Genomic DNA, 25,822 nt, shown 5'->3' with positions numbered 1-25,822 from the left:
TGATGATCTTAACCTCATGGGGTTGTTACAAATCATGTAATCTTAGGCTTTTCCTTAGACAAAGCTCATTAGTCCAAAGGCTTCACAACTGCTGAAACGATCGATGGATTGGGCAACTTCAAGTTTGTGAGAAAGTATCTCTTTTTTAAATAAAATGACCGTTACAGGCCAATCAAGAATACTTTTTCAATAACAAGAAGTTGATGGACTTTTATGTTGGGGAAAGCTGGTATACATCGGTTATATTAATTAGAACGATTGTGATGCACACAGTTTTGGCAATGGCAACATAAACACGAATGCCTATTTTGATGAGGAAACGGCTTTTAGTTTGCAGTTTTGCCTGTTTAAAAAAGATGCTAACTTTGAAGATGTTTCCTGGTTTTTCATGTCGTTTCTCGAGCTGCTGCTAATTTGGAAACCTTGATTTGTTACTCACAACTCTAGTTTGTATTAATGTTGTTCATCAATTTATTTTTTACATGCACCGACATCGATGAAGCAATGAAACCGTTTTGCACATTAATTATACGAGTCGAAGTTGCATTCCTCTCTCACTCCCACTCCGTCCTCGTTCCTGGGGGGAGGTTGGATGAAACACTCGTGTTCTTTATATTGAACCTGATGTAAATTGTCCCCGAGTAAGCAAATTTCATGTCTCCGTTAGGAGATGGGGCGTGGGAGAATGGCCCAGCCTGCAGTGAACTGGATGAATTGGAGCGCGAGGCGGTGAGGAAGGCACGGGAACGAGAGCGGCGTCGGAAAGGCAGCCATGGGTCCTCTGGAACAGCTGAGGATTTCAACCCCGTCCCCTCCAAGTTCCTTGATCTCGACCATGTGATGATCGATGGTGAGTGCTTGATGTGACTTTGGCCTGCAGCTGATCTTTTAGCCACGTGAAATCCAACTTTGTCACTATTTATTTAAACATATTAATTTATTTATGTTTATTTTATTTTTTATTAAAACCGTTTATATTTGTCGGAAGTCACCATAACTAAAAGTGGGGGTGAAAGGGGGGGGGGAGGGTGAATTTTGTGAATGCACATTATGTTGAAATATTTTAATTATTTTCTACTTTCCCTTTATCTTTTCTGGCAAGTCTAACTTGCATTACATCAATGACACCATGTATCGATGCATTATATCAATACCACCTGCTTCATATCAAAGGCAGAGACGAGGGTTCCAAGGACATGGGAGGTAATTGGTCCCAGGGCAAGGACATTGCAGATTCTCTCTTTTTCTTTTTTTTTTCCTACGACTTCTACCTTGATTTACCAGAGTAGGGATGGATGGAGGGGTTTGGGGGTTGTATGGGTGGATTCAGAGCCAAAAACATGATTTTCATTCCAATGCCATCGGGAAACTTAACCGCCTCTGGGAACAATTAATGTGTGACACCGCCTGAAAACTACATGTAAAAGGACCAACATCTGTGCTGAGTTGTTCTGGTACTGGGCCCATTCTTTCATGGTTTTGGCAGGTAAGTGGATTTGAGTCCCCTGCCACGTCTTCAGAGTTGTTAATTTACACATCTATTTCAGTGATTAAACGGTCATTCACGGGTAGCGTGGCATTTTGCCAACCGCAGACTTCCTAAGTTTTTATTTGTTTTTATTTATTTATTTATTTATTTGTATACAAAGTCAAGGCTCATGGAAGTGTGAGATCACAGAACAGAGCGGGATGCAACATAACAAAACAAAAGGAACATCAGAAAGAGAAGGGGGTAATGCCAACAGCAGGATCGAGGGAGAAAATAAACGGAGACCGACAAACAAGGGATGCAGGTATTTATGAGGGGTAAGGGAGAACGCAGGGGGAAGACAAGATGGAAACAGAAGGAAAATTTGGGAACGGGGTGGAGGGTGGTTTAAAAAGGATAGAAAAGATTTTGTTTTTTAAATTTATATATAAATTTTTTTTTTTTTTTGCATACAGAGTCGAGGCTCGTGTAAGAGCTGACTCGTTAAACACGAACCCATGCACGGACACATAAAACGTACAATAAAGGGAGCGGGAGATAAAAGGGAAAGCACACAAGCACAACAACAGTACAGAACAGGGATGTCAGTTGATATATGGAAGGGAGAGGGCTGGGGGGAGGGGAGAGGAGTACACGATATAAAACAAAGGAACACCACTAGGAATTTCAGGAATGAAGTCAGAGATTGAAAGAGGTGGATTTGGGGTGTGTTACCCAGGGTAGAAAAGATCAAGGTTTTGGATGGGGGAAGATAAGAGATGGTGATGAATAGCTGTCTTGAAGACCTGGAGGGAGGAGTGGGATTGAAGAAAATGTGGAATTTGGTTCCACATGTGGGGGAAAAAGGGGAACACTGCATGATATCATCACATCCTTTTTATTTCCCACATTTGGTTGGATTCTTTGAATTTGCACATGTACACTAATGAGTAATAAAATAACTATAACTCCGAAGTTATGTACTCCTGTACAAACATGAGATGGCAGTTTTATGGTCGGCGAGCAATCAGGATCTTAAGGCTAAAAACAAATTTCAACCAAATTTCAAATTGAAGACCGTGCCAGTTGGCCTGAGTGAAATGCCAGACTCGTCGACGCTGAGGAGGCTCTCTGAGAATGGTCAGAGAGATGTCCACTTTAACAAGCACATGATCAGAAGAGCCGATTGGAGCAGAAGAATCATTGGAATCTCCCGCGATGAAGCTATCTCTGAGGGCCTTTCACTCATTCACTGCAGGCAGGTAGGTGGTCTTTCTGTCTTCTACCGACTCCTCTCCGGCCTTGCTCCCCCAGCTCTCTCTGTGCTCTGTCCCCCAAATATTCCTACAGGTCGCACAAGATCTGCCAGCCACCCTCTGATGGTTAAACTGCCGAAATCTCGGCTCTCTGCTCACCTTCACTCTTTCATTCCTCTTTTCTCCCGCCTCTGGAACAAACTCCCACACTCACTTCAATCCCACTCCTCCCTCCAGGTCTTTAAAACAGCTGTTCACCACCATCTCTTATCTTCCCCCATCCAAAACCTTGATCTTTTCTACCCCCGCTAATTCACCCCAGATCCACCTTGTTTGAAATTCCAACTTCTTTCCTGGAAGTCCTGGCAGTGTCCATATGTTTTATACCTCTCCCACCCCCTCCCCCCTTCCCATGCCTCCCCCCCAAAGCCCTCTCCCTCCCACAGTTCTCTCGATGTCTCCATGTCTCTCGGTCCCTGCTCTCAAATGTTGTGTTTGTGTCCTTCCCCCTCTCTCCCCATCTTGTCTACCGCTCCCGATGTTATTTGTTTTATGTGTCTGTTTGTCTTTCTGTGTGATTAATGTTCGCTCTTTCACGAGCCTCGATCTTGTATACAAAAAAAAAAAAAAAAATTCTGATGTAATATGAAGCGTGTGTGGATCTTTTACGCATTGTGACCTTTTTTGTTTCCACAGGAGTGTGTGAGAAGTGGGAAGGGTTGTTGTCCGAGTCCCACGTCCTGCTTCAGCGTTCCGGGTGCCTGGAAAATCAAGGCGATCTCGCAGCAGCTCTTTGCCATTGCAACGAGGCCATAGGTACGTCTATCAACTGACCCTGACAACTTTTTTTTTTTAATGTATTTTGCCTGAACCGCTTTGCTGAAACCTTTCCACACTCACTCACTATAAACATGAACTGGTGGTGCAGTGTGCAGCACATTCCTACTATATTTCCTGTGATCGTTGTCCAAAGCCCACACACTTAGATCTGGCCTTGGCTGATCTTCCTTTTGGCTCTGTTTTAAAAACTGGTTTCACCCAATGCTATGCTGAGTTCTTGCAATGTTCGTGCATGTATGTTCGAGCATGTGTCTGCGCATGCATGTGCTCCCTAAGGTGTCTCCAGAATGGAGATGCCAATAGAACAGGAGAATGATATATATTTAAACTTAGTGCAATGAAAAAATGTCTCGTGGTTACTTGTTTATGCTGTACGCTCTTCTAGGCCAAACACTTGTTGTACTTAAGTCACCCAAGTATTATTTATTTGATTTGGCAATGTGGCTGGATTCTGCACAGATTCTTGATTTTCTTGCAGCTTCAACACATCCAATTTTGTCACAATTGCAAAGTAGATGTGCCTCATTAACTCCACCACCGAAGGTAGATGGAGGTTATGTTTTCACCCATCTCTGTTACTTGTGAAAATCGAAGATTTTTCAAGTATATTGGTTTGTCTTGTGCGTTATTCTCTCTGTCTGTTTGTCTGTCTCTCTATGTCAGTCGCCTACAGGTCACAATTTTCAACCGATCTTCATGAAACTTCACCAAATGGTAGAGTTGTTCATAAGCAAGAAGCCTATTGTTTTTGGGGTCAAAAGGTCAATAGGTCAACGTAGGCCAAAGGTCACCAACTTTGTCAAATTTCTAAAATCCTCAATTTTCATCAAATTGACTTGAAATTTGAAGAGGATTTGCATATCTGGTCACTAAATTCATCCATCAATTATATTTTTGGTCAACATAGGCCAAAACGTCAACATAGACCAAATTTCTAAAATCCTCAATTTTCATCCGATTGACTTGAAGTTTGAAGTTGATTTGCATATCTGGTCACTGAATTCAACCACCAAGTATTTTTGAGGCCACCATAGGCCAAAAGGTCAACATAGGCCAAAAGGTCAACATAGGCCATATTTCTAAAATCCTCAATTGTTATCCAATTAACTTGAAATTTGAAGAGGATTTGCATATCTGGTCACTGAATTCAACCACCAAGTATTTTTGACGTCAACATCCGCCAAATTTCTCAATTTTCATCCGATTGACTTGAGATTTTAAGAGGATTTACATATCTGTTCAGTATATTCAACCACCAAGTATTTTTGAAGTCGACGTAGGCCAAAAGGTCAACATAGGCCAAATGTCTAAAATCCTCAATTTTCATCCGATTGACTTGAAATTTTAAGTGGATTTGCACATCTGGACACTGAATTCAACCACCAATTATTTTTGAGGTTATCATAGGCCAACAACTTATTTTAGGGATTTCGCAAGTATCGTGCTATGCACGACATATTTCTTGTTTGTTTGTCTGTCTGTCTGTCTGTGAACAAGATATCTCAAAAAGTTGTGGACGGATTTGGACGAAATTTTGCGGAGAGGTTGGGTTTGTGACAAGGGCGAAATGATTAGATTTTGGTGAAGATCCAGATTCGGATCCGGCTACTAGAATTTGTAAGTGATTCTTCACCATTGGGAGAAAGTGCCAAAAACGATATATAGCAGGGTATCTCAAAAGGTTATCAACAGATTTGGACAAAACTTGATGGAGAGGTTGGGGTGTGACAGGCACTAATCGATTCGATTTTGGTGAAGATCTGAATATGGATTCGGATATGAGAATTATATAATTTCTGAAGTGATTCTTCACCATTGAGTCATAGGGCTAAAACCGATATATAGCATGATATCTCAAAACGTTATGGACGGATTTGGACGAAACATTGTGGAGATGTTGGGTGTGTGACGAGACCGAATCGGTTTGATTTTAGTGAAGATCTGAATATTGATTCGGATGTGAAAATTATTTAGTTTTGTAAGTGATTCTTCACCATTGAGAGATCGGGTGAAAAGTGATGTATAACATAGTTTAAAAAAGTTGTGGACGAGTTATGACTAAACTTGGTAGATGAGTTGGGTAGGTGACGAGAACAAGCCAATTAGGTTTGGGTTCAGGTCTGAATCCATATCCGGCCTGTCAGTGGGATACAAAACGTAAACTGTTCAGCGTGGCGGAGGTATGCCCTCTACCGAGTACCATTCTTTCGAGTTATGGGTATGTGAGGACTGAAGGAGCATGGTCGTATGGACTGATTTTTGTTCGGGCATAAAGGCATTAAAATGAATACCAGATTGGTTATCGATAAAGGCAAGGAAGAGAAATGGGAACGTTTTTTGGGGGGTGTGTGGGGAGAGTCGGGGGCTATTTTCCAGACTGAAATGATGACTCTAAAGTTGAGGCTATATTGATCCGGATCTTATTTTCTCGGCTTTGTAAACTTCTGGGCAGTATTGTTAATCTTTTACAAGAGACAGTTGTACACAATGGTTCACCATTTTAAAAAGGCCATGGCTTATATGCATCAATGCCGATAATGTGTAGAACTCTAAAAAGGAAAATTGGACAATAAGTTGATATAAAGCAATGTCGTTTTTTTACCATATCTGTAGCTCATCAGATTTTTATTTGTTTCCCCAAAACCCATGCAGTGTGATTCCTATAAAAACACACATTATTTAAGATTTTTACAAACAGCATACCATAAGATATTTCCAGGAAGCTTGCCATGCAAACTGTGATTATCTCTGTACCAGTGATTTAATAACTATAAGTGATAGATGTTCTCTGTGTAGCTGTATGTAAAGTTGTGGGCCAAGTGCCAAAGCCTTAGAAGAGTTTAAATTGATTGTGTTTTTTTTAAATTAACAAAAAAAATTTTTTGGGGGTAATTGCCAATTTTATCATAAGCTTGTATAACTTTTAATCATTATTATATGCAAATAAACACATCATCAATCAGATACCTTCAGCTCATTTGACCTTTTCTTCTCTATCCTACCTTACCTGTACCTGCAGCAAAGTTGAAGCAGGCCTTGGCAAAAGGTGGTGAGAAAGTTCGGTCTGTAGCACTGCCGTGCCTCCGGGAGTCCACGGAGCGAGCACGACGTCTTCACAGTCTATTGGCACAACCCAAGGAAACGACTTCTGAATCCCATGGCCTTGCCACAAGTTGTATGGGAGCCTCCCCACTACAAATGCAAAAGTCTGTGGGTTTGGAGTTTGAAAATCTCACATTGACAACTACTGAAGAAGCGAGGCATGAAAAAGATGATCCGCAAAAGCAAGTGGTGATAATGCATAGTGGATCAGAGGAAAGTTTTGCATTCAGGAAAGCCATCACTGACATGCCACAGAGCCCCCCATCACATCATAGTCCTTGTCAATCTTTGCTAAAGTGCCAGACTGACGCTGTAGTTCAAAATGCCAACAATACTGATCTTGCGTATCTGGAAAAGACAACTCGACACACTAAAATGGATTCCATTTCATCATCATCAACTACTTGCAGTATTCCACCGAAGACTGCAGATTCTGCATGTAACACAAATATTTCACCTCCAGACTCCCAGTCTGATGAAAGTGATGACACTTACCCCTGGACAGACCCTACATTAGCCAAAGCAGCAGTGGCTGCGCAGAGCAGGCGTAGTGTCCAATCTCTTGTGAAGCAATTCTCAGTTCCAGGGTCTTCTGATGATAAAATTCAGCTGAGAAAGTTGCAGGATCAGAACCATAATGCATGTACTGCTCTGATGTCAGATATTCAAGGGGGTTCACATTTAGATGCTGATTTAGCAATAACAAAAAGTGACCCCACAATGAAACTGGACCTTTTAAACATGAGCATGTCTGACCAGGAGAACTTTGGAGTGACAGAGAAAGTGTTGCCAGAGCCAACAGCAGCAGGGATGGAGATGAAACTCGATTCTAAGTGCTGGCCGAGGAAAGCAGAACGTGGGATGGACTTTTTCAATGAGCCTAACAGTGTTTCACTAAGTGGAGACCTTGGACAATGTGGTGTGAAAGGAGTGAAACCAACATGTCAGCTTCACCCTGAGAAAGGCACGATGGTAGATCCTTGCACCAACCTATTGCAGCTCCAGTGCAAGAAGTGGGAAGGCCTAAGTTGCTTTGAGAAACATTATTTTGATGTGAATCAGGACAATGAGCGAAGTAAATCACAACAGCCAATGGATTGTTGGAATGAGAACGTGGCTTTGCCTTATGAGGTTCCGAAAGGTGCACAAACCGACTTTGAAAAAGGTTACTCTGGGAGCTTTGCTGGGTCTCCTGGGAAACCTGGCAATTGGATTAATGAAGAACTTCACCGTACTGGCAATGTATATGATGCAGTGAACATTCGACGCCTGGCAAAAACCCTCACTGACAAATCTTCAACCCTGTCAAGTCATCCTTCTTCGGTGCACAAAACTTTAAAGCCCACGGTGTCTTCCACTCACATACCTGTGATGAGTTCACACCCAATGCCTGTGAAAAACTCGACGCATGGTGATTGCCTTTTCATGGCCAAGCCACTTCGTCACTCTAGTGACATAGATGAAGTATCAGGTGAGGATGAAACAAAAATGCGCCCAGCCTAAAAGTGAGAATCAGTGGTACCGATCCAGATTAATTTCTGTTTTGGACATGACCATGAATAAACATGAACGAATCTGTTACTACGGTGTCTGCTTGTGATTACAAGTTAATTACTCTCACATTGCATTTAACCCTTTGCAGTGCAGCATTGGTATTTATTAAAATTGTCTCTCTTCATTAGGAAAAGCCCTGGATTTAAATACATTTTAACTAGCATGCCTCAAGAAAAACACGGTCACATTTTTGATGATCTACAGTATTTCTACAATGAGATTCCTTTTAAGATGGCTGCTCTTAAAGGATTGTCTTTTCCTTATGCTGCCGAGGCAATAATTCAGCCATTTTCTGTTTGGATAGACTGTATGTTGGCGGTGTCCTAATGTCATTAATGTCATGCATGTACAACCTCCCCTTCACTATATAGGCATAGTATAAGAAGAGCTCATTTTATGGTAGGGCACTTTCTGCCCCATGGGTTCACCTGCTTCCCGGTCATCCTGTATGTGTACCTTGCAGGTGCTTCAAATTGGGAAGACAATGCAGAGGATTTTGCTGAGAGTTGCCCAGCAGGTGATGTTTTTCATTTGGAGTTGAGACCTCAGGGGACAGGTGACAAATGCAGCAATGAGGCACAGTCACTTTCCATATCAGAGTTCCAGCAGCCACAGCCTGGAAAACTTGACAGCACAACCAATTTCAACAAACATTTTGCAAAGCAGGCATCAGGAGGAAGGGATTCCACAGTGGTTGCGCGCAGGAGCTCTTCCGAAGCAACTCATTCTGTGAAAAGGTTAGAATGTGCATTGGTGAATAAGTCTTCAGATGCTGAATTGAGATATGGCCATGAAGTTCAGCGAAATGCCGCAAACAAAAAGCACATAAGCAGCATGAAGCCTTTGGTTGCTGCGACAAATGGTGAGGCCCAAAAGCTTGGCATGCAAATGCCTATAGCTGCTATGGAGCACCATGATGTGATGTTTGGCGCTCACCAAGAAAACCCATTCCGTGCTGTTGACGCAGCTTGCACGCTTCCAAGGTCGAGTGACTGTCGGCCTCCACCAAACTACAGCATAGGTTATGCCACAATCGACAGGAGACAAGATCCAACGGCTCGAGAACAAATTCTGAAGTATTTCTACAATGCTGCGACACACACTCAAAGCCATGATATGCCACATGACGGCACATATTTCCCATTTCCTTCACCAAGAATAGGTTGCCAGGTTCCAGGGGATCCATACAACCAACTGTCGATGAGTCTTCCGACCTCACCTATACTAGGCAGAGGTTATGGACGCGAATATGCAACGTTGCGCCGTGATGTGCCACCAACAATGTATGGCACCAGAAGCAATAATGGTGGCATGCATCCTGCTACTAGCCCAGTTAAATCGCGCATCGATGTGCCCCCATCGTTTGCTCTTGATAATATTCATCAATCATGTGGACCACTTCATTCACCAACAAAAAGTTCCCCGTCACCTTTTGCTACCAATAATAGTCGGTCATCGACCTATCGGCGAGAACTGCTTTCTGAAAAGGTTGCTCCACTGTATGACTATCCTCCACTGCCAACTCATTGTGGGTTACCTGTGCTGCCATCACATCACACTACACCTTCTCCACAGAACTACGAGACTCTTCCATTGGCACGCTATGATGTACCTCCAGACGTGGATCGCTTGACCCCTGCACTTCCTCTTGTCGCACGCCTTGCCGCCTGGTCATCGCGCCGTGCTGCAGAGCAGGATGAAGAGATGCGCATAATGGCAGCTATGGGTTCATCGACACTTCAGCTGCGGCATCGTACAGGCCGGCCTCCACTCCCAACCCCTTACTCTGATGACATCTCCCTTTGTGGCCCAGCATCACCAAGACTCCATTCATTTCACAGGCATATTTGTCGGCACTGCGGGCGAAATGAAGCGGTGCCATCAGAGCTGTACTGCCTTCTATGCTGGCGTTCCTTGCAAAAGGCCCGAGTAGGCTACTGAGCATCTTCGGATGCCATGCAACTTGGATAGGAAGAAAAATATTCTTCCACAAAGTTGCACTGTAGCAGCACTGCAATACAGTCAATCTGACAAAATAAATTGTCAAACAACAGAGGTCAAAAATAATTTGCGAGCAGCTGGAAGTTCCATACATTGAAGATAATTGTCCTTGAAATGTAACGACTGACAATTTTTTTTAAACTATTTTAATTTTGATAGCACAGAAAAGTTTGGAAAAGTTGGGGGTTTCTATCAAAGTACAAAAATACTACCTTAAAAAGATTCTTTTTTGACAATCATGGGGAATATAAGTTGTTTATCAGTATCTCTTGTGGAATTGTATTATCTTATTTTTTTGTATTTCTCCTTTTAAAAGTACAATGTGCATCTTGCTTTATTCGTTCATTATATTTAACGGTCTTACGACGTTCCATTGACAATGTCACCTAACATTTTGTGCCAAATATCTCCCTTCAAAGTCTCTTGTGCTTGGAAGGACATCAGAGTATTATTGAATGATGGTTGTATTTTTTGAAACGCGTTGTAAAAGAGAAACCGGCACTCACTACGTGTAGTTTGGAAGAATTCTCTGAATAGAGGAATGATTTTTTGGGGAATTCCAAGGTTCCTCTGTAGAAGTATAGTCTTATTTACCAAAGGGTATGAAAGCACTGTTACAAATTACATTCTGTGAATTGATAGACCATTTGGAATGTGGTAGTGGCTGATGCTGTTATGGGACACTCTTTATCTCACCTGTCCACCTATGATATCGTACACAACTCATGTTTGGGTAGAGTGTGGAAGAGGGAAAGGATGAGGGGGAATGAGATGGGGATGTCACAATGGAAAATATAAGAGGGAAGTACTTTGTGTGCCACACACTTTGCAGCATTACATGCTTATTATCAGTGTTAATAAACACATCGATCGACTTTATCGAGCAATTGTCGAGCATACGAAGCAGCAACGAATGTTTCTCATCTGTGCTTTATGATGTCTTTCTGCGCAAGCCAACAATGTTTTTGGAATGTTGCTAAAGTATCACGTTTGTCAAAATATCTCCTGGAGCTTGTTCTCAGGTATGTTTGATGGTAGGTGGAAGTGAAATAGGTGAGTGGAATACCCTCTTGGTCATCTCAATTGTTGTTATTGATTTTGTCAGGTAATATCTATCTGCTATGCAATGTTATGGATGGCAATTGTACGGAAGTGAAGGTGAAGCTGATTGAGTTTAACTACATTTGAGGCTCATTGTGTCTTATAACAACTGATTTAACCTATTGCGATGAAACAGTTGAGTTTTGTGACTTCCTTGAAACTTATTTCATGGAGCTGGAGTATGTGGATGTTTGATTTGACAATTAAGTTGTAAAGCTCCGTCAGTTTCAATCACCAACCTATTTTTGGATTGTCATGCTCGGCCGAAATGTGCTGCAGAATGTAGTTTTACATTTTGCCGATACTCCGCCCTCTCCCCACTCGCCTCCCGTCCACTTCCCCCCAGAGTTAAGGATACTACCCAATCATGCACTGTACGTGTACAGCTGCTGATGCTGTCTCTATCATCATGCCACTTTATATTTTTCTTTAAAAGACACAAACTTTGCTTTTTCATTTACTGATGTCTGGTGTTTTTGTGGACATCACATGCCCACACATGATTCAGCACAGCCGAGTTTGTAACATTACATGCCTATTATAAGTGGGCCACGGAATTGTTTATTCTCAGGCTGGTTTGAAGATCCCCTTATGCTCAGCAGAAGTATTTTATTCCTCAAACTGCCTGGCAGGTTCTTCTATTTATGCAATGCTTGACCGAACTTTTCAAGGTCGAGAATCCTTGTGTTTGACAAATCTTCAAAGGTGCGCTTGTTTGCGTAGGCCCACATTTCCTCTTAACAAATTGTTGATATCATTTCACTTGATTCCAAATATCGGTTTCAAAACGAAGCTGCAGTATTGCTTTTTGGACAGCTACTTTCAACAGCTTGAATGATATTAGTGCCTGGTATGTTGTTTGCTTTTGATCCTGCCTTAGAGGCAAGCAATAACTGTTAAAAGTTTTATACTTCGTGTTGAAACTTTTTTGAAGTCTCAATTTTGTAATGTTTAGTTGATCAAAGACAGATTGCCATTTCTGCATTATATTTTAGATATAATGTTGTTGTTTTTTTTTTAACCGAACTGTCATTTCAATGTTTAAAAATCCAGCAGCAACTAGGGGAGTATTAGAAATGCAGTATTCCTTGTTACTTGCTCGTGTTTTGCAAGACGATGAAGAAACTTTTATTGGAATTAGAATGCTATTGTAAGCAGCATGAGATGCTTCCAATGGACTTTATTATGGAACATCTTTACATATGCATCATAGAACAAAATATGCAAAATATTCTTGTAAACATGACTTGTAATGTTCCTGCAGTTGCATTAGTGCACTTTGTTTAAGTTTGAAACTTGCTTTGTCATTTTGCATAAGTTTCTTTCGCAATGCACATATTCTGGATGACCTGGATTTAATACAGAGTGTTTCTCATCTACAATGGTTTTCAATTTCGCTTCAAACTGGAATTCAAGTTTAATGTGTTTTTATAAATAAGTTTGAAGAGGTTTTTCAAAGCTATATCAAAACAATATGCTATTTGAAAAGTTTAGAAGTTGCTTGTTTGTTGTTGTTTTTTTCCCTCCAAGTTTCTGTGCCTTTAACCCCCTCTGAGAAAGAAATGTTTGATTTCCGATGCCAGTCGGTTTGCTCTTATTACTGAACAGTGATTTCTACCACCTGTGATTACTGTCGGTTTATTAAATAAACATGGAAGAAAAACTGCGCTGTAAACACTGAGCTAAAATTTCACTTTGACAGCCATCCACAGTGCTCACTTGCCCATGGTTCGATGCACATCGTTGCAGACAGTATTTTATTTTTCAATGTCGAACTTTGTTAAAATTCATTTGCAGCGACAATTCAATTTGTCTTCAACCTTTTCATCGTGGAAAATTGTGGCATTGACCTGGAATTGTTTTATTGGCCGTGTATGGTTGAAAACTAGACTGGAAAGACGTAATTTAGTACTAATACATGTTTTCTTCCTCGACACTGTGCATAATTTGACACATCATTGAGTTGTCCTGATGAAGAGGAAACTCTGAGCCCGTGATGTTGAATTCTCGCGCACGCCGCACATTCCAGGAGTAGCCACCTTCCAACTGCTCCGATTGCAGTAGTTCCTCTCTGTCGGATGAAGCACACAAAGGTTTATTGTATAGGAAAACTATACGAAGATGGCACGGGGCACTTCATTGGTGTAGCTACCATGCAAAAGATCATTCATAAAATTCTAGGAAAAGGGGATATTGGCAAACTCTTTTTCAACATAATCCCACTCAAGATTTCGAGCAAAAGATTTGATACATATCCTTGTGAACTGTAACTCGGTGTTTATTGTTTTTTGTTTTTTTCGAATTGTGGTTCGAAGGTGTATCTCTAAACTATTGCGGATGATTTATTACTTGTGAAAATCGAGTTTTCATTCATTTTTCATTCATTCATTCATTCATTCAAGTATATTGGTTGGTCTGTCTGTCTGTATGTCAGTCGCCTACAGTCACAATTTTCAACCGATCTTCACGAAACTTTACCAAATGGTAGGGTTTGTCATAAGCAAGAAGCCTATTGTTTTTGGGGTCAATAGGTCAAAGGTCACCAACTTTGTCACATTTTTAAAATCCCCAATTTTCATTCGACTGACTTGAAATTTGAAGAGAGGATTTCCATATCTGGTCACTGAATTCTACCACCAACATTTTTGAGGTCAACTTAGGCCAAAAGGTCAATATAGGCCAAATTTCTAAAATCCTCTTTTTATCCAGTTAAATTGAAATTTGAAGAGGATTTGCATGCAAGGACACTGAATTCAACCAGCAATTATATTTGAGGTCATCATAGGCCAACAACTTATTTTAGGGATTTCGCAAGTATTGTGCTGTGCACGACATATTTCTTGTTTTGTCGTTTTTTGGCTATTTTTAAAAATCCACAAAACTGAACAGTTAATTGTATGTCTTTATTTATTTTGTTACAGATATTGCCAAAATACTTGTTTTCTGCAAGCCTGAAGCTACTAATGCTATCATTTAGAATAATTTTGAAGATTAAACCATTTTAATTGGACTTAGGGGAAGAATAATGGTCTTTTATACATAGATTTACCTTCATTTATACGTAATGGTAGATTTGCATTGAAAACGAGCAAATGCTTGATGTTCATGAACGAGCAATTAATTTCATCTCGTCAGATGCCTGGTCCTTTATAGCAACATAGATAGCAGTTCTTGAAATATATCTCCTCTTTAAATTACTGGTACCACGAGTTTGGATATAATTTTAAAACGCACCATTGTCTTCAGTATGTCTGTACATAGATCACTGCACGTTGCTGGTTCTAAATTATTGTTTTTTTGTTATAATTAGAGCTGCTGTGGCTCACATAATGAAATAGCATGAGCTGAAGTCTTCATAAGTTTATTATTTTCAAGGATAACCATCAGTAGTTTATGAAAAGTTTCATCTTGTTTCTCAAATATTTGCATTTGATGTAACAGATTTATGGTTGTACGGTATAGGTAGCGTTTCGGAAATTAACGTTTTTTAAATAACATTCTGGAGGGGAGATTGCTTGGCTAAGGTGAGAGCTTGGAGCAAAAGGGGTTTGCCTTGTAGGCTGGAAGGAAAACTTATATTGGTTATACGTGATATGTAATGCTTATAATGATCGGTTATAGGTTGCTATCTTACGAGTGTGATACTGTCTGGGCAAAAGCTTCTTTACCGGAAGCAAAATTAACCAGGTAGTTTGCAAAAATTCGTGAATGACCTTCTTCGGATATGAAGGACAACACACACACACACACACACACACACCATACACACACACACACACACACACCATACACACCATACACACACACACACACACACACACACACCATACACACACACACACACACACATACACACACCATACACGCACACACACATACACACACACCATACACACACACACATACACACATACACACACATGTTTGAAACTTTGTGAAATTCCAACCAGTTTAAGTACCAAAATAGTTTTTTTAAATATTTGGGTGGTTTGTACAACCGGTTGCTCAAAAGATACAGATAAAGTGCAGTATGTTCATTATCTTGTCAACAAAAGTTGAAAGGTTTGATGTTATAAATATATCCAGGATCTTTGTTCTGAAGTAGGGTTTCTAAGTGCTTCATGACCAAGCAGGATATACAATTGTAAATACACTGTATTTGACAGTACATTTAAGCATTGTAAAAGTTTTGGATGGTGTATATAATCAAAAATGCATCGTCTCAAGATTGCCTAAACTTTAAAATTTTGCTAAAACCCCTTTTGCTAAAAACCTAAAATTCAACCAAAAATTAAAAACCTAAAATAAAAAATGAAACCCTTTTACATTTGCTAAAAACAAATTAGACCATGTGGAAAACGTCTCGAGTGACGTGCCATCTTGATTGTTCCAAAACTTTTAACGTCCTGTTCCAATGGCAGTCATGCCTGGAATACTTGACATTAAAATCATAAGAAAATGGTGCACGTTGCCAAGTAATTGAAGAGAATTGTCTCTGGAGGAGGGAGATGGTGCTTACCGGAATGGGAAGGTGTCCTTCTCCATCTGCATGCAAACGAGGAAAGGGTACGAGGAAAACTGAACCGTTGTGGTGAAGTCTAATCGAGCCTCAGTGGACAAAATATGCTCACTGTGCACCTTCAATCTCCCCAGTTGCATGGATCCGATACTGCTCAACACCACAGCACCCCTGCAAAACAGTCGAGTTCGTTTTGATTCTCATCGTGCATGTATTGAAAATAAATTCCACAATGTCGACGTTCTCATAATTAACTGCCTTCATATATATCTTGAAATATCTAAAATCAATTATACATCCACTGGGCAAACTATTATTGCAGGATAAACTAGAAAGCATCTGGAATTGCAAAGCCCATCCACATCTGTTTGTATTCATACTTCTTCTTCTTCCATATGCTCAAAATAATGAAAACAGTTTTACAAGAAATACCAAGCAAGTATAATGTAGTTTAATCGTATAATAAACAGGTGTAATTTAAACAGTTTAACCTTGACCTTTGACCTTTTGAGCTTAAAAAAAACAATTAATTGGCTTGTACCTTTTGATTGAACCAATTAAGTGACCCAATATACAAATTCTTAAAATTTCAGGTCAATCAGATGAAAATTGACAATGTTATGTGATTCTGACCTTTGACCTTTTGACGAAATCATGAATTTGCCTTCTCGATATTCTCATAATAAAGCATTGTTGAAAATTTGATGACAAAACTCAAATGGTAAAAAAGTTACAGCACACACACACATACACACGCACACACACACTTAATTAATTGTACAGTATCGGTTGTTCCGAAACTTAAATATAAATAATTTAAAGGATTGTTGTAAATGACGTTAATTTCACAACATCCCATATTCAACTTTATTTAAATTGCAAATCTCAAACATAGTTTCTCCACCTAAAGCAAGAACCTTAACCTGTAAGCAATTGACTCGTTTCCCGACTGCATGGATCATCAGCTGGGCAGCGTTCTTCCTCGAGGTTTCGATCCTTTGAGCCCAGGACCTCTCCAAACAGCGAATCCACAACCTCGATCATGGATCCACATCAACAGATGGTACATCAGTAGATCCACAACCTCAGTTGCGTTCAGGCAGTCAGTCAACCCATCAATGCACCAACATATTGCATCGCACATTTGCTACAGGTCAATAGGTAAACTATATTTGAGATTTTACATGTAATTAATTCATTAGTTTCTTTTAACTTGTAATCTAGCCGTTACTGTACAATTAATTATAATGTTTGTGGTTTTCATGCTTTGAAATGTAGTTGAACAAACAAAATATCATATAAATGTAGTTTAACAAACACATTAAAATCACATCAACAAAGAATAAACATATAAATATATGAGAAACAGTATAGTGGATTTTCCACCAAAAGATAATGACATATCAGCGGGAGAAGCCTCACCAAAAGAAATGTCAATCATCACACTCATCATCATCACACACACACACACACACACACACACACACACACACACACACACACATACACACACACACACACACACACACACATCTCGTTTTTTCATTTCTGTTCCTTACAATTCTATCCCTCTCTTTCACACACACACACACACACACACACACACACACACACACACACACACACTCACTTAATTAATTGTACAGTATCGGTTGTTCCTAAACTTAAATAATTTAAAGGATTGTTGTAAATGATGTTAATTTTATTAACATGTTAATGTTAATGTTAATGATGTTAATAAACACACACACACACACACAAAGTGATCACAAAACCCCATCTCTTGCTGTGCACGGGTCGGCTAATAATGTTTTGCTGAAATAGCTTTAAGAAACCTCCTACTCTTAAGATTTGCAGTTTGCATTTTTAAAAACATGACAACTAGAACAATGCAACTGTGTCGCCAATATGCCTCCGCATAGTCCCACAATGGGTAGATGCCATCACTCCGCAAATGTATCGGAAGAGGATCACGTTTGTGAAGTTTCATGTTGATTGAATAAGGTTCATTTTTCTATCCAAGATGGCTGCCAAACCACGTGACCTATGACATCATCATTTTCAAACTATATGCAACAGTGCTGTTAGATGATATTTTTTAAATTTCGCAATGATAGGTTGAGCGGTTTCAGAGATATAATTATTTAATATTTTCCTTCAATCCAATATGGCTGCCAAACCATGTGACCTATGATGTCAAATTTAATATTTCAATACAAATGGGTCGTAGATCATGGGCATGCAATTTCAGATTTTTAGGACAAGGAAGTCGATTAAAATATTTTTGTCTGGTATGCCACTATGATGTCATCACCTATGATGTCATCATTTTCATGCTTTTGTTCCCCATTGGGAGTACTTGACAATGTGTAAAGTTTCAAATTTTTCCATTCAGTGGTTTCCGAGAAATAATTTTTAATTATTTGCTTTTAATCCAAGATGGCTGCCATGCCACGTGACCTATGACATCACAATTATAATAAAAACATTCTGCATGGGTGTCACTTCTACCCTGAAAGTTTCGTCTCAATCAGACATATGGTTGCTGAGAAAAACGAGGTTTAGCCCGGACGTACGGACGGACAACCCAAAAACATAATGCCTCCGGCGACATACCTAGGACGGCACTCGGTAGAGTGCATATCTCCGCAAGGCTGAACAGTTTGTTTTGTATACCAATGATAGGCCGGATCTGGATTCTGACCAGAACCAAAACCTAATCGGCTTGTTCTTATCACCAAATGTTGGCCAATTTAGTCTTAGTCTTAGTCTTAAGTTTAGTCTTAAGTTAAGACTAAACCAATTTAGTCTTAAGTCATCCGTAACTTTTTTAAATATCATGTTATATATTGCTTTTCACCCAATCCCACAATGGTGAAGAAAAACTTTAAAATTAAACAATTCTCGTATCCGAATCCATGTTCAGATCTTCACCAAAATCGAATTGATTATTTCTTGTCACACACACAACCGGTCCACTAAGTTTCGTCTAGATCCGTCCATAACTTTTTGAGATATCCTGCTATGTATTGGTTTTGCCCCTATCTCACAATGGTGAAGAATCACTTTAAAAATTATACTAGCTGGATCCGAATCCGGATCTTCACCGAAATCTAATCATTTCGTCTCTGTCACATACACTACCTCTCTGCCAAATTCGTCTGAATCTGTCCACAACTTTTTAAGATATCTTGTTCACAGACAGACAAAAAAACAATAAATATATCGTGCACAGCACGATACTTGTGAAGTCCCTAAAATAAGTTGTTGGCCTATGATGACCTCAAAAATAATTGGTGGTGGAATTCAGTGACCTGGTATGCGAATCCTCTAAAATTTCAAGTTAATCAGATGAAAATTGAGGATTGTAGAAATTTGGCCTAAGTTGACCTTTTGGCCAATGTTGACCTCCAAAATACTTGGTGGTTGAATTCAGTGACCAGATATGCAAATCCTCTTCAAATTTCAAGTCAATCGGATGGAAATTGAGGATTTTAGAAATTCGACAAAGTTGGTGAGCTTTGGCCTATGTTGACCTATTTACCCCCAAAAACAATAGGCTTCTTGCTTATGACCAACTCTACCGTTCGATGAAGTTTCGTGAAGATCTGTCAAATTGTGATGTGTAGGGCACTGACATACAGACAGACAGAATAACGCACAAGACCATCCAATATACTTGACAAATATTCGATTTTCGCAAGTAACAGACAGACAGACAGGGGTGAAAACATAACCTCCATCCACCTTCGGTGGTGGAGGTAATTAATATTTAATGCCATCAGGAGCCTGTTTGAAGTTTTATAAGGAAAGGCGTTTGGATGTATTGGTTGCATGGAATGTAGAAGTTCTGCTCAAAGCCCATCATACTGTAACTAGGCCAAGCATGAACGCCTAAAACGAGGGTTAGATTGTTAATCAATTGCCAAAACTCTAAAAAAATTGCTTGGGTCTAATTTACTTCACCTTTGTGAAAATTAACAGAAATAAACCTCAATTCCAGTGGTTTTTGCACAAGTGCTCTTAACAAGGAACTTCGACCCAGGAGGAGACCATTCAGCCTATGCAATGGTTGTCAACATAATTATCGTTCATGTTTTATCCTTTTTAAATGCTGAACAGCAAGGAAAGAGTTGGCACGTACCATCTACTATATAAAAATGTCAGTTTGTGTGTTTGTACAGATGTCTGTCTCCCTTCATAAGGGTAGGTTTTAAAGGCCAATCCTTTAACACGAATGTGTGTGTGTCCACTACGGTCTATTTTTGAGGATAAAACAAACTCGAAAAACATTTTCCATAAAAGAGTAATTATGTCTCTTCTATTGGAATTGTAGATGGTGGCTTGCAAATCGAGCGTCAAGGGCGGTGTACAGACGCGTTTAAAAAAAAAATACAAGGCACAGGGAGGTGAAATTCCCTGCACATGATATGCAACATACTCGGAGTAAAAGGAGTGTTCATTTACATCCGTAGGATGTCATAAATAAAGAAGATATTATCACACTTGACACTAGGCCGAGGCTTCAGACTTTGGCACACCCACGAGGCTACTCCGTCGAAAAACTGTTCCAACCCATCATTTTCTTGTGCTTTTTGTTTGAATTTTATTTTATTTGTTTGATTGTGCTTTTTATTTTATGTTCTTACTAGTTTGTAATACTGTCGGTATGACTGTTGGTTTTTAATACTGTTGGTTTTTAATGCGTTTTGAGGCTTCCTCTTCCGGTTCCCCCAGTGAGGTTGTATGTCGTCAGAGCTCGTCCACGTCGATCAAAGTTAAGTGGGTTTTTTTTCTCAAAGTTCAGTATTTTGTTTGGCTGTGTATGTGTCTACTGTGTTTCTGGTTTGATCGTGTTTTGCATTTCGTACAAAATTATGTATTAGTCAGTCTGTTTGGTCGTACGTGTTTGGGGCCTGGCTAGCGTCGAGGCCTGCCCAGTCGCCTTATGGTCTTTTGTTTTTCATGTTCGATCGCTCTGGATTTTTTTTCACCCCCTACTTTCCCCCTAACCTCTTACCCTTTGTTTGATGCCTTAGATATAAAAAAATTTTTTTTATATAATAATAATAATTACTTTCTCTCCTCGCAGTCTCTGCACGCGTCCATGTGTTGAACCGATGGTTTTTCTTTAAAATGTTGAAACTCCCCCCTGCAATGTTGTATTCATTTGCACATTATAACTCGTTTTTTTTATTACTGTTCAAATGGCTGCAATCAATTTGCTCATTAAATCTTTCCAAAATCGAAACGTTTCCTTTCCCTCTGTCCGTGAATGTTGTTTCTTTAATTGGTCCGCCATTGCTCGCACCGAGAGTAACGATCAGTCGTAACAAAATTAGCATTAGCCCGGCAGGTACCAACGGTTGCTCGGTCGTCTAAATTTCCATCCAGCAACAAAAGAAAGTGGTACACCACCGGAGGGAAGGTACGTTCCCGATTGAAACCGTTACGTGGTGCAGCTAAGCAGTGTTAGACGATTGGACCCTGCTATCGCACGATGGACCAATTGGCATTCATAGTTGTTGGTTCCCAACCTGCCGAAGTACGAAGTTATTCGTGCGTGGCAGCCTCAAGTCCTGTAAGTTCGGGAGGGAACGGAGTCTAACCCCCGCGTAGTAGACCTGAAACCCCAGACTGTAACAATATGAATATCTAATCTATTAAAGATATTTCAAAAGTTCAATACGGTACTCTCAATGTCTGCTATTTATTCCTTACATGTGTTTTTTGGGTTACTTTTAATTTCACTCTTTACTGGATACTCATTTACCCTTTTCTGAATACTGGCATTGTGCACGTATACCATGATGACCCAACCTGATTAAACTACTATATATATATATATATATATATATATATATATATATATATATATATATATATATATATATATATATATATATATATATATATATATCAGTCACTATGCGACCTTCATATCATCAGTGGAGAACTGCCAGCAAGGTGTCCCATACAGCTGCTGCTGCACCTTGCTGGGAGCGATACCAGGTCGACTCCATATGATGAGTGGATACCAGAGATAACGTCACCGCGTGGCAGGCGGTGCTTATCGCTCCCAGCAAGGTGCAGCAGCAGCTGTATGGGACACCTTGCTGGCGGTTCTCCACTGATGATATGAAGGTCGCATAGTGACTGATATAAAAAACCGAAAGGGTCACAGAGTTACAAGTGTATGGAAAGCCTCACTGCGTTGCCCTGATGAAGCCCCAACAAGGGCGAAACCAGGTCGCGGTAACTGTGAGTTTTGCATGCACTTGTGACAGTATCTGTATTTATAATCCGTAATGACGCACTGCTAGATGGTTCCTCTGGAACTTTGCAGGCAAGGCGGACGTGCATGGCGATGACGTCATGTTGTCCGCTCATTAGGTTGGAGAACCAGATTACAGATACCATTATATATATATATATATATATATATATATATATATATATATATATATATATATATATATATATATATATATATATATATATACATATATATATATATATATATATATATATATACATATATATATATATATATATATACATATATATATTGTTGCGAATATGGAATTTGGCCTCCATATCCGCTTGTAAATATTCCCCTATTTTCTCCAATACTCCCCAACTTTCCCCAGTCCCCCATTCCCTAGTCCCATTGCATGTAAATAACAATCAGTAGAGCCGACCTTCCCCTTATTCCCCCATTAAATGTCGTGCCCAGGTCCACCGCACCACACGTAGACAACTTTCGGACATCTTCCTAGTTATTCTTAATCTATGTCAGTTAAGGCCTCGTTTCCATTAATTATGACTCTTCGTTGCACCAGAATGTGATTATATGGCACCAGTAGTGAGTTTAGGACCTTCCCATACCTCCTCCCATCTTCTTCCCCAAACAACAACAATAACAACAACTACAACAACAATTACAACAACAACAGAGGGGATGGCGGCGGAGCGGGGGAGGATGCGTCCTCACACCGGCTCGATTAGCTCCAGACCATGCGCTCCACGGGGTTACCCCGAAGGGGCTGGCTGTCAGCTCCTCGTCGGGGGCGGAGCCAGTAACCCCCCCCCGCACGCACCCAATGAGAAGCAACGTGCCGATTCCACGAGGCGGAGCTAACGAGCCGAGGGCGTGTCACTCCCCGCCGGATATACGCAGCCGCTTGCCGGACGTGACGTCAGATGCGCCCCCAGCTTGAGACGACAAGACGCCACCTCGAGCGCTGAGAGACCTCCTGCATCTTTTGGGCCGCGCCATCCTGTCCCTGAGCACAAGGTGCACCTTGTGCTGGCCATCACGAATACCCGCTTTCCTAGCCATCAATCCCCGTGTGAGTCAGTTTTTGTCCTGTTTCTCTGTGGTCTGTCGGGAATAATATAAGGTTGTGTCTAAGTGCCTGTCTTCCTATGATGTACCTCTTGTAGTTGTAATCTAACCTTCCGCCTTAATATAACCTCCTCCGGAGGTCTTGAGAACTGAACCCCTGGTGTCGTATTGTGTCATTATAACCCAGCCGGGTGTCTTCTCTTTCCTATTGAGCCAGCGTAGCGCGGCTTTGTCGACGTTCGAGTACAATCGGGTAATTTGTGAATTTGTGCGGACACGACGGCCATTCCGCTCGGCCCACCTTAACATCAAAGTCGTGTCTGTAACAATTGGTGTCGAGGAGTGGAATTCGAACCCGGGACTAAATTTATTAGGCCCAAATTTTGGGAGGGAAAATCGATTCGGAGCGCGTACTGCGCTCGACGAAATTATAACGAAAAAAAAAAAATTGGATTTGTTTTACGAAACTCGAATTTTGCAAGTCGCGCTATGGCGGATCAAGACAGCTGGGGTCCGGTAAAGGAGAGTGAGGTAGGGTCGATCCAGGACCAAAATGAGGGACAGGAGGAGAGCGAAGCAGTGAGGGCGGCAGGTTCGCAAAATAGCGCCGTCACGCACGAAGAAGCGGGCGCACAAAATGGCGCCTCGCTGGTCACCGTGCCCGCGACCGAAGTAGCGCCGCTGGGAAGATTGGAACTTTTTTTTATACAAATGACGGCCCTTATGGAAAAGAATAGTGAGCGATTGGAAAACCAAATGGGGGTAATGGGGAACCGGATGGATGCTCAGAGTGAGCAATTGGGGGTAATGAGGGACGAAGCGAGGGCTCGGAGTGAGCAATTGGGAGTAATGAGGGACGAAGCGAGGGCTCGGAGTGAGCAATTGGGAGTAATGAGGGACGAAGCGAGGGGTACTGGTGAGAAGGTAGACAAAAATTTTGAGGGGTTAGACAATGGGATAAAAGAGGTGAGAAATGGGTTAATGGGGGTAGAAAACAGAATGGCCGCTCAAGAGAATCAAATGGAAGGAGTGAAAAATGGGTTAGAGGGGTTAGAAAACAGTATGGAAGGCAAATTGAGGGACATGAGGGACCAAGCGGAAAGGGAAGTTAAACAAATGGAGCAGCAGATAGAGGGGGTCAGAATGGGGGTAGAGACCAAACTGGATGCTCACAGGGAGGAAATGGAGCAGATGAGGGTGGCATCTGGGCAGGAGATGCAAGTGATGGGAGAGGAGATCAGAAGAGGAGTGAGTGAGGAGGTCGGAGGAGTGCGCGAGGAGGTGAGGTACTGTAAGGAGCGCATGGAGAAAGAGGTGAGAAAGGGGACTGTAAAATTGCAAGGTGGTATAGAGGAGTTGACGCTGGGAGTAGAACAACTGACAGTGGGACAAAAGGAGTTGGGGGACCAGGTAAAGAAGAACACAGCGGTAATAGAGGGTTTAAAATCGACACAGAAGGAGATGAAAAAGGACGTAGGGGTAATTAAAAAAGAGTGTCAGACGGTACATGAGGACCTGACGAGGAAAATGGACAAGGTGGTAGAGGTAATGGAGGTTAAAGAGCGGGAGGTGCGGGAGCACATAGAAAAAAATAAAGTGGAGTTAGAGGAAGAACTTAAAGGGGCGCACGAAGAGATGAAGGAGATGAAGCAAAAATTAGAAGAAGTGGAAGAAGGGGTGAGCGAAATTAAAAAGCGACGGAGAGAGGATAAGAAAGAGATAAAAGAGGAGGTAAAAGAATTGGTCCAGAGTCTGTGTTCGGATCGTGATGATGTGCTCATTAACCGGATGAGGGATTCGCAGGTGATGGAGGAGAAGCGAAGAGAAAGAGGACCCGGTGTAAGTGGTGACCAATATGGTCGTGCGTATGATGCGCCAGGTGATTTAATAAGCTTGGGGGTCGAGATAGACCCGGATGTTCGTGAGAGGCCAAGAGTGAGGTGTATGGCTGGTCCGGAGGGTATGGAACGAGAGGTGCGAGGTGTGGGTGAGCAAGGTTGTGGTGGTGGTGGTATGGAATGGGTAGCGGGTTGCGGAGGTGTGACCCATGCATCGACACCAACAGGGGTAGTTGTTGGAGGGACCGGGGAGGCACGAGAGCCCCTTGGGGGTAGTGTACTGTGGGGGCCCGGCCGGTTCGGCCCCGCGCTGACCCCGCAAGGGGCGACGCACGGGGTCCGGCAGGCGGGCAACGACTCACATACGAGGTGGTCCCACAAGGTCCCACTCGCGCCGTATGACGGCAAGAGTGATCTACGCGCGTACCTGGCGCAGTTCGACTGTGTGTGTAAGGGCAACGGTTGGGGTGAGGACGAAGGTGGAGTACACCTGGTGGCCGCATTGCGCGGCGCGGCGGCGGAGGTGCTGACGGCATTACCAGCGGGTGCTCTCACCCTGCCAGCCCTCCGCGACGCCCTAATTAATCGATTTGGAATAGAACAGCAGAGCGAGCTTGTTAAAGCTCAGCTCGCGCTGCGAAAGCGCAAGCCCCAGGAAGCCATCGGGGAACTTGCCCACGACATTCGCCGCGCAGTGGGGATCGCACATGCTAGCATGGCAGCGGATTCCCGGGAAAGCCTGGCGCTGGACCATTTTATCCAGGCCCTCCCGGATATTGAGCTCCGGCAACAGCT

At 41.5% G+C, this 25,822-nt stretch overlaps 2 protein-coding genes across 8 annotated transcripts in view; one reads left to right on the top strand and one right to left on the bottom strand.

Annotated features, from left to right (window-relative positions):
* Positions 1-12,997, top strand: part of LOC137415685 (uncharacterized) — a 145,809-nt gene extending 132,812 nt beyond the window's left edge. For 5 of the 6 annotated variants that reach the window (XM_068101294.2, XM_078783198.1, XM_068101293.2 and 2 more), the window contains 4 exons: positions 668-850; positions 3,421-3,540; positions 6,584-8,137; positions 8,684-12,997. In XM_068101294.2, the coding sequence (XP_067957395.2) occupies positions 668-850; positions 3,421-3,540; positions 6,584-8,137; positions 8,684-10,161 (3,335 nt within the window). In that variant the 3' untranslated portion in view covers positions 10,162-12,997. The remainder of the gene's footprint in view (positions 1-667; positions 851-3,420; positions 3,541-6,583; positions 8,138-8,683) is intronic. The other variant, XM_068101299.2, reaches the window with a different exon arrangement.
* The window catches only part of LOC137415686 (microsomal triglyceride transfer protein-like), a 295,927-nt gene continuing 282,587 nt past the window's right edge, over positions 12,483-25,822 (bottom strand). For both annotated transcript variants that reach the window (XM_078783199.1, XM_078783200.1), the window contains 2 exons: positions 15,842-16,012; positions 12,483-13,393 (listed from right to left, as the gene is read on the bottom strand). In XM_078783199.1, the coding sequence (XP_078639325.1) occupies positions 13,234-13,393; positions 15,842-16,012 (331 nt within the window). In that variant the 3' untranslated portion in view covers positions 12,483-13,233. The remainder of the gene's footprint in view (positions 13,394-15,841; positions 16,013-25,822) is intronic.

The sequence above is a fragment of the Myxine glutinosa genome, chromosome 8 (genome assembly GCF_964187855.1).
Source record: "Myxine glutinosa chromosome 8, kmMyxGlut1.1, whole genome shotgun sequence".
In the NCBI taxonomy this organism is placed as follows: domain Eukaryota; kingdom Metazoa; phylum Chordata; class Myxini; order Myxiniformes; family Myxinidae; genus Myxine; species Myxine glutinosa.
This window is presented reverse-complemented; position numbering and strand designations above follow the sequence as displayed.